This window comes from Salmo salar, chromosome 16, assembly GCF_965601325.2.
Source record: "Salmo salar chromosome 16, fSalSal1, whole genome shotgun sequence".
NCBI classification, from domain to species: domain Eukaryota; kingdom Metazoa; phylum Chordata; class Actinopteri; order Salmoniformes; family Salmonidae; genus Salmo; species Salmo salar.
In genome coordinates this window covers 59,502,501-59,516,591 of record NC_138306.1, presented here as the reverse complement: position 1 = coordinate 59,516,591, position 14,091 = coordinate 59,502,501, and the positions used below count along the sequence as shown (strand labels likewise).

Sequence of the window (14,091 nt, the reverse complement as noted above, 5' to 3'; positions counted from 1 at the left end):
CCATAACCCTCACAGTGACCCACTGCAGGTAGCTAACGTCCACAACCCTCACAGTGACCCACTGCAGGTAGCTAACGTCCATAACCCTCACAGTGAACCACTGCAGGTAGCTAACGTCCATAACCCTCACAGTGACCCACTGCAGGTAGCTAACGTCCACAACCCTCACAGTGAACCACTGCAGGTAGCTAACGTCCACAACCCTCACAGTGAACCACTGCAGGTAGCTAACGTCCACAACCCTCACAGTGACCCACTGCAGGTAGCTAACGTCCACAACCCTCACAGTGAACCCACTGCAGGTAGCTAACGTCCACAACCCTCACAGTGAACCCACTGCAGGTAGCTAACGTCCATAACCCTCACAGTGACCCACTGCAGGTAGCTAACGTCCACAACCCTCACAGTGCAGGTAAACATGTCTTTATGCGTCTCTATGGTAACCACCATCAAATCAAATGTATTTATATAGCCCTTCTTACATCAGCTGATATCTCAAAGTGCTGTACAGAAACCCAGCCTAAAACCCCCAAACAGCAAGCAATGCAGGTGTAGAAGCACGGTGGCTAGGAAAAACTCCCTAGAAAGGCCAAAACCTAGGAAGAAACCTAGAGAGGAACCAGGCTAAGAGGGGTGGCCAGTCCTCTTCTGGCTGTGCCGGGTGGAGATTATAACAGAACATGGCCAAGATGTTCAAATGTTCATAGATGACCTGCAGGGTCAGATAATAATAATCACAGTGGTTGTCGAGGGTGCAACAGGTCAACACCTCAGGAGTAAATGTCAGTTGGCTTTTCATAGACGATCATTCAGAGTATATCTACCGCTCCTGCTGTCTCTAGAGAGTTGAAAACAGCAGGTCTGGGACAGGTAGCACGTCCGGTGAACAGGTCAGGGTTCCATAGCCTCAGGCAGAACAGTTGAAACTGGAGCAGCAGCACGGCCAGGTGGACTAGGGACAGCAAGGAGTCATCATGCCAGGTAGTCCTGAGGCATGGTCCTAGGGCTCAGGTCCTCTTGCCGCAGGCAGAACAGTCCACTTTAGAAGGATGAGCTACACTCTACTAGCTCGTTTTGAGAGCAAGCTGTCTTAGTTAGGGTATCATGAACGACCATCCACTAACAAATCTATCAATGTGCCCATAACATCCACTAAGGGCCGGTTTCCTAGCATTTACATTTTAGTAATTTAGCAGATGCTCTTATCCAGAGCGACGTACAGTAGTGAATGCATACATTTCATACATTTTATTTTCTTTTTTTTTTTCTTTTTTTTCCCCCCCTACTGGTCCCCCGTGGGAATCAAACCCATAACCCTGGCGTTGCAAACACCATGCTCTACCAACTGAGCCACATGGGACTAGCCACAGATTAAGTCTAGTCCTGGACAAAGAAGCACTTTCAATAGTAATTGAACGTGTCCCGGGGAAACCAACTCTTAACAGTTTATCTATCGACGTGTCCAGTTGATTAGGTTTGAGACTTGAGTCATTGATTGTTAGGGTTTGAAATAGTTTAGGTCACTTAGTGTATTCTGGTTAGTTATAATGGGGCGGCAGGGTAGCCTAGTGGTTAGAGCGTTGGACTAGTAACCGGAAGGTTGCAAGATCGAATCCCCCTGAGCTGACAAGGTCAAAATCTGTCTGTCTGCCCCTGAACAAGGCAGTTAACCCACTGTTCCGAGGCCGTCATTGTAAAATAAGAATTTGTTCTTAACTGACTTGCCTGGTTAAATAAAGGTTAATTAAAAGAAAATTATTTAATCTCTGGTGGACAGACGCATAAAGCGACCATAGCTCTGTCACGATACAACGGGATACGTGAGATCAGCAGCATTAGTTCCAGGGTTTTTTTCATCTCTGGTTATTTGGACAAATCACACTTTCACAGGCGTTAGCGTCTTTAGATTTAGTAGAAAGGGGATGAGGATATTTGGCCCATAGAATTGCCTGTAACTTCTCATAACCCTTTCCACTCGCAGCCCCCCCTGTCATCCCCCCCCGTCATCCCCCCCCCGTCACCCCCCCCCCCCCCCCCCCCCCCCCCGTCATCCCCCCCTCCGTCATCCCCCCCTGTCATCCCCCCTGTCAACCAAGTGGCTGTACAGTGACATGTTATACATGACATCAGAGCTCAGGTTCTCCGGTTCATAGCCCTGTATTGGTTTTGACTGACAGCACAAGAAGATGCCCCGTCCCTTCTGCTAATTGGGCAACTTTTTCACAATTGTTTTCTGATTTGAGGTAAATGTTGTAAATAGAGAGGGGAAGGATGTGTTCTGACGGATGAGACGTTAAGGGTTATAATAAATACAGTGTTGAGGTCATACAAGCCAAACCACACACCCATGTGTCCAAATGTGCATTTCACATTTCCATGTCTGAAAACTCATGTCATTTTACAATATCAAGACTTACGATCGGCTATGTTTGAGCCACAGTTAGAAGGATGACATGCGTTTTATATCCTGGGTCGTCCTGAACAGAATGAGCATGTTTATTGTATTGTGACGTAAATTATACGCAGAACACGCAAATATGCAGAAACAGTTGGTGATATATTGAAAACCTAAACATAAAATGTGCAATATACACAAACATCTGCCACAATAATCATATTACTTGTGGTTTTTAAACAAGCACCTTTATAAACTGCACAAGCACCAAAAACGCTGTTGTTTTGACAAGTACCAATAAATCACTGATATCGATGCAGTCATGACGCCATTCTATACCAAAATGACAATCTGTTTATCTGAAGTGCCTTGTGAAAGCCTAACGCTGTAAAATCGTATTTTATAACTTAGCTAGCCATGTTGGCAGTAGAATAAGCTTTCAAATGATGTCCACCTCACCCAGATTGTGGTTTTATAATGGAACCAGATTGTGATTTCTAATGGAACCCGGATTGTGGTTTTATTATGGAATGTTTTCGGATTGCGTTAACAACAGCCATTGTGTGATGGTGGGGAAGACAGAACTGTGTTTCTAACAAACGATCTGTTTACTGGCTTTAGTTTCCTCAATGTCAAAGGTAAGAGAGCTCCAGACTACACCTTTTATAGTTGAAGGATCTTTCCTTGAGTCATAATGCATTTAAATGTTATACGAACTGCGCAGTTTGGAGAGGTGTGGGGCCACTTGGAAACACCAGTTAGTCCTCTCACTGAAACCCACAGTTTGGAGAGGTGTGGGGCCACTTGGAAACACCAGTTATTCCTCTCACTGAAACCCACAGTTTGGAGAGGTGTGGAGCCACTTGGAAACACCAGTTAGTCCTCTCACTGAAACCCACAGTTTGGAGAGGTGTGTGGGGCCACTTGGAAACACCAGTTAGTCCTCTCACTGAAACCCACTGTTTGGAGAGGTGTGGAGCCACTTGGAAACACCAGTTATTCCTCTCACTGAAACCCACAGTTTGGAGAGCTGTGTGGGGCCACTTGGAAACACCAGTTAGTCCTCTCCCTGAAACCCACAGTTTGGAGAGGTGTGTGGGGCCACTTGGAAACACCAGTTAGTCCTCTCACTGAAACCCACAGTTTGGAGAGGTGATGTAATAGTATGTTCTTATCCTACATGTACTCCAAATATTGTATGAATATTCATATTGTACTAAACAACAATATAAACACAACATGTAAAGTGTTGGTCCCATGTTTAATGAACTGAAATAAAAGATCCCAGAAATGTTCCATAATCACAAAAAGCTTATTTCTCTCAAATTGTGCTCACAAATTTGTTTACATCCCTATTAGTGAGAATTTGCCAAGATAATTGATCCACCTGACAGGTGTGGCATATCAAGAAGCTGATTAAACAGCATGATCATTACACAGGTGCACCTTCTGCTGGGGATCGTCTCAGACCAGCCCACCTGGACAGCTGATGAAACTGTGGGGTTTTGCACAACCAAAAAATTTCTGCACAAACTGTCAGAAACCGTCTCAGGGAAGCTCATCTGCGTGCTCGTTCATCCTCACCAGGGTCATGACCTGACTGCAGATCGGCGTCGTAACCGACTTCAGTTCAGCAAATGCTCACCTTCGATGGGCACTGGCTCAACTGTACTGGGCTGATGGCAGATGTTGGTTTGCTGATGTCAACATTGTGAACAGAGTGGCCCCATGGTGGCACTGGGGTTATGGTATTGGCAGGCATAAGCTACGGACATTGAACACAATTGCGTTTTATCATTGGCAATTTGAAATACACAGAGATACTGTGATGAGATCCTGAGGCCCATCGTCGTGCCATTCATCCACCCTGCCATCACCTCGTGTTTCAGACTGATAATGCACGGCCCCAATGTCACAAGGATCTGTACACAATTCCTGGAAGCTGAAAATGTCCCAGTTCTTCCATGGACTGTATACTCACCAGACATATCACCCGTTGAGCATGTTTGGGATGCTCTGGATCGACGTGTACGGCAGCGTCCCTGATAAAAAAAATAAAAAGAGTCGTCCAGTTCTTCCAAGAGACGTCCAGTTCTTTCGACCAATCGATTAGTCGAACTGTTTCAACATATGTTTCCATATAGACACACCCCCTACCCTATGTTTCCATATAGACACACCCCCTACCATATGTTTCCATATAGACACACCCCCTACCCTATGTTTCCATATAGACACACCCCCTACCCTATGTTTCCATATAGACACACCCCCTACCCTATGTTTCCATATAGACACACCCCCTACCCTATGTTTCCATATAGACACACCCCCTACCCTATGTTTCCATATAGACACACCCCCTACCCTATGTTTCCATATAGACACACCCCCTACCCTATGTTTCCATATAGACACACCCCCTACCCTATGTTTCCATATAGACACACCCCCTACCCTATGTTTCCATATAGACACACCCCCTACCCTATGTTTCCATATAGACACACCCCCTACCCTATGTTTCCATATAGACACACCCCCTATGTGTTTTGAATAAAACAACTACGTATGGCCTAAGCTTGTCTGATGCTTTAAGCATTAGATAAAATCAAATCAAACTTTTTGTCACATGCACCGAATACAACAAGTGTAGACCTTACCGTGAAACATGTAACCGTCTCATCCGCGTGACCAATAGGGCCTGACCTAAAGCCTATCATAATCACATCAATAAACGGGTTATAATAAACTCCCAACACGGTAATGTCGACAGCCAAATGGATGCGGAGGACGTGAAAAAGAATAATCGAAACGGGCTAATGTTTACTGGTTGCTCAGAAGGGGAAGTCAAATCTGTGGAAGACATTTGACTTAGTTGAGGAAACGACTGGAGGTTAGAGGAGGGTGAGAGAAGGGTGGTGAGAGGAGGGGGGTTAGAGGGTGGTGAGAGGAGGGGGGTGAGAGGAGGGTGAGAGAGTTAGAGGAGGGTGAGAGGAGGGATAGAGGAGGGTGAGAGGAGGGAGGGTGAGAGAGAGGTTAGAGGGAGAGAGAGAGGTTAGAGGGAGAGAGAGAGGTTAGAGGGAGAGAGAGAGGTTAGAGGAGGAGGGTGAGAGGTTAGAGGAGGAGGGTGAGAGATTAGAGGAGGGAGGAGGGTGAGAGGTTAAAGGAGCATTGAGAGTTTTATGTGTTCCAAACAGTTGTTAGAATATGATTATTCTCTGACCATTTGGAACATTGTAAACAACACTAAATAAGTATCAGTCTGTTATATATATATATAGGGAGAGAGGTTAAATATATATATATATATATATGTATATATATATATGGTGAATTGCGGTGTATTTATTGTTTAGGTTAATTATTCAAAGATCCCCTTTATTTAATTTTAAAACTAAAATCATTGATTGCATTTTAAAGCACGAATGTCTTGTGTGATGGCATGAATGATTGATTGGTTGATACAGTAGCCTATATATTAAAATATAGACCTTTAGTAAGTTATGGTATTAAGACTGAACAAGATGTGCCCCTTAAAGCCTACAGCTCCCTGGTGCTTATACAAGGATACTATACAACGACATTTACTTATTATAACCAGGATCAGAATAACTGTAACAATAATGAGATCAAGGAAAAAACGAGGGTATAGGAGTGAAAGCTTTGTGACCTATTACGTGATCAACAGGTTCAGTTAGATTATGATATTTTTCTGCCTGTTTGGAACGGTGTAAACCACACTGAATTACATGAGAAGTAATACAAGTCTTCCCTGTGGCTCGGTTGGTAGAGCATGGTGTTTGCAACGCCAGGGTTGTGGGTTCGATTCCCACGGGGGACCAGTACGGGGAAGGGAAAAAATGTATAAAAATAAAATGTATGAAATGTTTGCATTCACTACTGTAAGTCGCTCTGGATAAGAGCGTCTGCTAAAATGACTAAAATGTAAAATGTAAGTCTGTTCTAATGAAAGGGAAGGAGAAAAACAAATTTACAGCCATTTTATTAGCAAATCTGTGGAATTGTTTTAATCCAACATTTTATGCCGATGTTATAACCTGCAGGTGGTGGAGATGTACTCAAGTGACGGAGACCTTCATCTGGACCTGCCTAAAGGTCGTCAACAAGGAGGCACCAGAACATTCTGGGTTCGTTTCATGTTTCTGTCACCTTTTTTCGTATCAAATCAAGAATGTCAGATAGTTGTCTCTTCATCTCTTATGATGTCAAATTCAAATCCTGTCCAATGGGTTGGTTGTGATTTATAGAGGGAGCACAGCTTCCACCCGGAAGTGACTTTTCATGGCAGATTTAGACATGGTTTCCCCTAACTCGGTCCTGGGTGAATGTTTTGTTTTAGCGCTACACAACTGATTCAAAGCTTGATGAATTGGTTATTTGAATCGGCTGTGTAGTGAAAAAAACGAAACGTCCTTGGGAAACTAGGTTAGCAGAGCGTTTTAGCTAACCCTTACACTTTTCCAAACCGTAACCGTAAGTCTCCTAACCCAGGAGCTTTTTTCACTCTGTATGCAAAGCTGTCATCAAGGCAAAGTGTGGCTACTTTGAAGACATCTCAAATATATTTTGATTTGTTTAACACTTTTATGGGGTTATGATTCCATATGTGTTAGTTCATAGTTCATTCATAATTCATCCTAGAAGCTGAAAATGTCCCAGTTCTTCCATGACCTGCACACTCACCAGACATGTCACCCATTGAGCATGTTTGGGATGCTCTGGATCGACGTGTACGATAGCTTGTTCCAGTTCCCGCCAATATCCAGGAACTTCACAGATGCCATTGAAGAGGAGGTGGGACAACATTCTACAGGCCACAATCAACAGCCAGATCAACTCTATGTGAAGGAGATGTGTTGTGCTGCATGAGGCAAATGGTGGTCACACCAGATACTGACTGGTTCTCTGATCCACGCCCCCTACCTTTTATAAAGGTATCTGTGACCAACAGATGCATATCTGTATTCCCAGTCATGTGAAATCCATAGATTAGGACCTAAATGAATTTATTTCAATTGACTGATTTCCTGATATAAACTGTAACTCAGTTAAAATCTTTGGATGTTGCGTTTTATGTTTTTGTTCATGTGTATTTATTTTACATTTTGGGGGGCGGGGACCCCTCTGCCGACCCCTCGCCCCACAGTTTGGGAACCGCTTACCTAACCTGCCACATTAATTATCCTAACCTGCTGCGTAAATTCTCCTATCCTGCTATGAAAAAGTCACTTTCGGTCGTTGCTGTACTCCCTCTAGTCAGAACCCATCCATAGGCTATAATTCAAGTTTTGCCAAAATGTTATTGGGCTCTTTTCTGGAGGTGGAAACTATATTTTCGATGTGGTCAACATTTTATTTTAATTTATTTTGGAGTAAAATGTCCTTTAAAAAAAAAAAAAAAAAAAATGGTTTCCTGTCATAGCTGTACTCCATCTAGTCAGAACCCTGTCCAATCTCTCGCTACGGCAGGAATCCTTCACTAGTTCCTGCTCTAGGGTCCCTCGCTCTGACCACTAGTTCCTGCTCTAGGGTCCCTCGCTCTGACCACTAGTCCCTGTTCTAGGGTCCCTCGCTCTGACCACTAGTTCCTGCTCTAGGGTCCCTCACTCTGACCACTAGTTCCTGCTCTAGGGTCCCTCGCTCTGACCACTAGTTCCTGCTCTAGGGTCCCTCGCTCTGACCACTAGTCCCTGCTCTAGGGTCCCTCGCTCTGACCACTAGTTCCTGCTCTAGGGTCCCTCGCTCTGACCACTAGTCCCTGCTCTAGGGTCCCTCGCTCTGACCACTAGTTCCTGCTCTAGGGTCCCTCGCTCTGACCACTAGTTCCTGCTCTAGGGTCCCTCGCTCTGACCACTAGTTCCTGCTCTAGGGTCCCTCGCTCTGACCACTAGTTCCTGCTCTAGGGTCCCTCGCTCTGACCACTAGTTCCTGCTCTAGGGTCCCTCGCTCTGACCACTAGTTCCTGCTCTAGTGTCCCTCGCTCTGACCACTAGTTCCTGCTCTAGGGTCCCTCGCTCTGACCACTAGTTCCTGCTCTAGGGTCCCTCGCTCTGACCACTAGTTCCTGCTCTAGGGTCCCTCGCTCTGACCACTAGTTCCTGCTCTAGGGTCCCTCGCTCTGACCACTAGTTCCTGCTCTAGGGTCCCTCGCTGTGACCACTAGTTCCTGCTCTAGGGTCCCTCGCTGTGACCACTAGTCCCTGCTCTAGGGTCCCTCGCTCTGACCACTAGTCCCTGCTCTAGGGTCCCTCGCTCTGACCACTAGTCCCTGCTCTAGGGTCCCTCGCTCTGACCACTAGTCCCTGCTCTAGGGTCCCTCGCTCTGACCACTAGTTCCTGCTCTAGGGTCCCTCGCTCTGACCACTAGTCCCTGCTCTAGGGTCCCTCGCTCTGATGCAGCTTCCCAAATGGATCCCTATTCCCTCTATAGTGCACTAGAGAATGTGGTCAAAAGTAGTGCACTATTAACGTACTAGCCATTTGGGATGCATCCCGACTGTGTCCTTGTTTTATTCATCTTGTTTTTTTTCTCTGTGTTGTAGGAGGTCCCTCCGTTTGAGACGAAGGGTGTGATGAGGGCTAGCTTCTCGTCGAGAGATGCGGACAACCACACAGCCTTCATCAGGATCAAAACCAACGAAGACCAGGTTATCATACTGCCTGTGGAGGTGGAGGTCACCTCAGGTATTAGACCAGGTTATCATACTGCCTGTGGAGGTCACCTCAGGTATTAGACCAGGTTATCATACTGCCTGTGGAGGTGGAGGTCACCTCAGGTATTAGACCAGGTTATCATACTGCCTGTGGAGCACACCTCAGGTATTAGACCAGGTTATCATACTGCCTGTGGAGGTCACCTCAGGTATTAGACCAGGTTATCATACTGCCTGTGGAGGTCACCTCAGGTATTAGACCAGGTTATCATACTGCCTGTGGAGGTCACCTCAGGTATTAGACCAGGTTATCATACTGCCTGTGGAGGTCACCTCAGGTATTAGACCAGGTTATCATACTGCCTGTGGAGGTGGAGGTCACCTCAGGTATTAGACCAGGTTATCATACTGCCTGTGGAGGTCACCTCAGGTATTAGACCAGGTTATCATACTGCCTGTGGAGGTGGAGGTCACCTCAGGTATTAGACCAGGTTATCATACTGCCTGTGGAGGTCACCTCAGGTATTAGACCAGGTTATCATACTGCCTGTGGAGGTGGAGGTCACCTCAGGTATTAGACCAGGTTATCATACTGCCTGTGGAGGTCACCTCAGGTATTAGACCAGGTTATCATACTGCCTGTGGAGGTCACCTCAGGTATTAGACCAGGTTATCATACTGCCTGTGGAGGTCACCTCAGGTATTAGACCAGGTTATCATACTGCCTGTGGAGGTCACCTCAGGTATTAGACCAGGTTATCATACTGCCTGTGGAGGTGGAGGTCACCTCAGGTATTAGACCAGGTTATCATACTGCCTGTGGAGGTCACCTCAGGTATTAGACCAGGTTATCATACTGCCTGTGGAGGTGGAGGTCACCTCAGGTATTAGACCAGGTTATCATACTGTCTGTGGAGGTCACCTCAGGTATTAGACCAGGTTATCATACTGCCTGTGGAGGTCACCTCAGGTATTAGACCAGGTTATCATACTGCCTGTGGAGGTGGAGGTCACCTCAGGTATTAGACCAGGTTATCATACTGTCTGTGGAGGTGGAGGTCACCTCAGGTATTAGACCAGGTTATCATACTGCCTGTGGAGGTGGAGGTCACCTCAGGTATTAGACCAGGTTATCATACTGCCTGTGGAGGTGGAGGTCACCTCAGGTATTAGACCAGGTTATCATACTGCCTGTGGAGGTGGAGGTCACCTCAGGTATTAGACCAGGTTATCATACTGCCTGTGGAGGTCACCTCAGGTATTAGACCAGGTTATCATACTGCCTGTGGAGGTCACCTCAGGTATTAGACCAGGTTATCATACTGCCTGTGGAGGTCACCTCAGGTATTAGACCAGGTTATCATACTGCCTGTGGAGGTGGAGGTCACCTCAGGTATTAGACCAGGTTATCATACTGCCTGTGGAGGTCACCTCAGGTATTATTGATTGGTTCATTATAAGACATGTCTGTCACCTGTAACCTTGTGCTCCTGTGACCTGTTATAACCTGTGTTCGTGATAGCTAAGGCTGGTTTGGGTGCATTGAAATGCCACAGGTGTATCTGGCACCAAGGACCAATCAGAACAGGAGGAACTGAGCTGTGGCAGTGTAAGATCCGTGTTCGGGTGTCTGGTTAGGGACAAGGCTGGCCTTTCTAGGGAGTTTTTCCTGGCCACCCCTCATAGCCTGGTTCCTCTCTAGGTTTCTTCCTAGGTTCTGGCCTTTCTAGGGAGTTTTTCCTTAGCCACCCCTCATAGCCTGGTTCCTCTCTAGGTTTCTTCCTAGGGTTCCTGGCCTTTCTAGGGAGTTTTTCCTAAGCCACCGTGCTTCTACACCTGCATTACTTGCTGTTTGGGGGGGTTTTAGGTTGGATTTCTGTACAGAACTTTGAGACATCAGCTGATGTACGAAGGGCTATATAAATACATTTGATTTGATAAGGTGTTAGCATGCTAAAGCTCGCACACCGAACCAATGTGCTCGTATACTCTCTCTTTTAAAAGACCTTCACTTGAAAAAATATGAAAAAAGCAGCAATAGTACTGTTGGTCCATTTTGAGACTCCGTAGCCAGTATACACTTCCTCAAAATAGTTAGAATGGATCTAAGATCACTCATGAAGGCTTCAATAATTTTTTTTTTTTTAAATGGTCTTTTAATGAACGATTATTTAACTTATGGTTTAATCTCGGTCTGTTGTCTGGTCCACATGTGGTCCATCCGTTCTTTCTGTACGGTCTCTCCCCTCTAGCCCCTGGTATATACTCTTCCACGGAGATGCTGGACTTCGGTATGTTACGGTCACAAGATCGGCCGAAACGATTGAATTTACTTCTACTGAATTCGGGAGTGAAAGATGTTTCGATCACAGTGAGTTGCTTGGTACTTCCTCCTCTTGTTTTTCCTGTCGTTTCCTGTTTTTGACGTCCGGTTCTAGCTGTATTTTTTTTTTTTTTTTTACAGAGTATACGGACGACGCCATCCAACGAAGCGGTTACGATCAATTTCAAAGCGATCATACTAAAAGCGGGAGAGAGATATACCGAAGTTGCAAGTATTAGTTTTGATGGTGAGTCTTGTTATCTTTGAAATGTGAAATCACTTGAATTGAGAAAACCTGAAATATTAACCATGGAGCCAAAACCATGATATATTTTTATTGCTATTCTTTTTATTAAAACTGTTTAAACCTTTCAGTTTGGTGTCTTAGAAGAAAAGCTATTTATAAATGTCATGTCTTTTAAATCAGTGGTATTTACATTTCTTCAGTGGGTGTACTGAGTGTACAAAACATTAGGAACACTTGTTCTTTCCACGACGTAGTCCAGGGGATGGGCGACATTGATGGGGCCACAAAAAAACTCAAGTGCCGCAGTTAATTTCATGCAATTCTGCACATTTTGCCATGGGGTGTAGAGAAAATGTTGCTGTTTTTAAAGCCATACTGAACAGAAATATATAAATGTAAAGTGTTGGTCCCATGTTTCATGCCGAAAGAAAAGGTCCCAGAAATGCACACAAAAACCTTATTTCTCTAAAATGTTTATTTTTTAATTTTTTAGATTCCTGTTAGTGAGCATTTCTCCTCTGCCAAGATAATCCATCCACCTGACAGGTGTGGCAAGAAGCCGATTTAAATAGCATGATCATTACACAGGTGCACCTTGTGCTGGGGACAATAAAAGGCCAGTCTAAAACGTGCAGTTTTGTCCCACAACACAAAGCCACAGATGTCTCAAGTTTTGAGGGAGCGTGTAATTGGTCTTCTGACTGCAGGAATGTCCAACAGAGGTGTTGCCAGAGAATTCAATGTTCATTTCTCTACCGTAAGCGTAATTTTTGAGAATTTGTATGGCGTCATGTGGGTGAGTGGTTTGCTGATGTGAACAGAGTGCCCCATGCTGGCGGTGGGGTTATGGTATGGGCAGGCATAACCTACGGACTATGAACACAATTGTATTTTAACGATGGAAATTTGAATGCACAGAGATACCGTGATGAGATCCTGAGGCCCATTGTCGTGCCGTTCATCCACCGCCATCACCTCATGTTTCAGCAGGATAATGCACGGCCCCATGTCGCAAGGATTTGTACACAATACCTGGAAGTTGAAAATGTCCCAGTTCTTCCATGGCCTGCATACTAACCAGATATGTCACCCATTGAGCATGTTTGGGATGCTCTGGACGTGTACGACAGCGTGTTCCAGTTCCCACCAATATCCAGAAACTTCACACAGCCATTGAAGAGGAGGTGGGACAACATTCCACAGGCCACAATCAACAGCCTGATCAACTCTATGTGAAGGAGATGTGTCGCGCTGCATGACGCAAATGGTGGTCACACCAGATACTGACTGGTTCTCCACGCCCCCTACCTTTTAAAAAGGTATCTGTGACCAACAGATGCATATCTGTATTCCCAGTCATGTGAAATCCATAGATTAGGACCTAATGAATTTATTTCAATTGACTGATTTCCTGTAACACAGTAAAATGTTTGAAATTGTTGCATGTTGTGTTTCTATATTTTTGCTTCAGTGTGTATTATTGTTAACATTTTGGCGAGCCCACTGCAGCCCCCCCCCCCCCCCCCCCCCACGACGACCTCGACTTTAAATATTACGGCTTTAAATTATATTCAAAACGACCTGTTCTTGTGACATTCTCTTATTTTTTATTTTCTCTGTTTTTTTTTTGTTTGTCACCAGCATCGAAAGCAGAAAGACGAGTTCAGTTTTCTGGTAAAATAACAGTGAAGGTTAAGGAGATGAACTTGTCTAAACTTGAAGTCCCATACCACGCGGAGGTGCTACAAGGGTAGGACTTTGATTTGATCATTTTTTAATATTTTTTTTTTGACAGTTTACATGGTCCCGTGTGGCTCAGTTGGTAGAGCATGGTGTTTGCAACGCCAGGGTTGTGGGTTCGATTCCCACGGGGGACCAGTGCGGAGAAAAAATGTTATGAAATGTATGCATTCACTACTGTAAGTCGCTCTGGATAAGAGCGTCTGCTAAAATGACTAAAATGTAAATATGAAACATTCATGATGTTTTTAGATGGTAGGATACATGTGTGTTGGTTCATTCGTGATTTAGCACTGTCTTGGTTAGGTCATAGTTAAATGATATTCTTGTAGAATCCAGTTTTAAATACACTGTGAACCCAGATTATTCCTTGTCCTGGACTAGGCTTGTACCGAGTCGTCGAGACTAAACTGGCCCTGTATGTTAGTCCCATCAGATTTGATGTGATTTTTAACCTCTAACCTTTAACCTTTTCTCCTGCCCTTCTAGCTACCTAGGCTTTGACCACACGGCCACGTTGTTCCACATCAGGGATGGTCCAGTAGACCCCGTGAACAGACCCATCTTCATAACCAACGCTTTCAACTTCGCTGTTCGCATACACGACGTCGTCCTGCCAGATGAGGCCAAGACCATGTTCAGCGTGAGTTCAATGTACTGTCTCTGAGTAGCATAGGATCAGGGGGCTGTATGTACTGTCTCTGAGTAG

At 45.1% G+C, this 14,091-nt stretch overlaps 1 protein-coding gene and 1 non-coding gene across 6 annotated transcripts in view; both read left to right on the top strand.

Moving 5' to 3' along the window:
* Positions 1–14,091, top strand: part of tmem131 (transmembrane protein 131) — a 168,310-nt gene that overhangs the window by 44,594 nt on the left and 109,625 nt on the right. For 4 of the 5 annotated variants that reach the window (XM_045697495.2, XM_045697496.2, XM_045697497.2 and 1 more), the window contains 6 exons: positions 6,463–6,546; positions 8,962–9,103; positions 11,325–11,443; positions 11,537–11,642; positions 13,284–13,392; positions 13,872–14,025. In XM_045697495.2, the coding sequence (XP_045553451.1) occupies positions 6,463–6,546; positions 8,962–9,103; positions 11,325–11,443; positions 11,537–11,642; positions 13,284–13,392; positions 13,872–14,025 (714 nt within the window). Of the gene's footprint in view, positions 1–6,462; positions 6,547–8,961; positions 9,104–11,324; positions 11,444–11,536; positions 11,643–12,580; positions 12,962–13,283; positions 13,393–13,871; positions 14,026–14,091 lie in introns of those variants that run through there. The other variant, XM_082962800.1, reaches the window with a different exon arrangement.
* trnaa-ugc (transfer RNA alanine (anticodon UGC)) lies at positions 13,445–13,520 on the top strand. Its single transcript has one exon. It is a non-coding gene; the product is annotated as a tRNA-Ala (tRNA).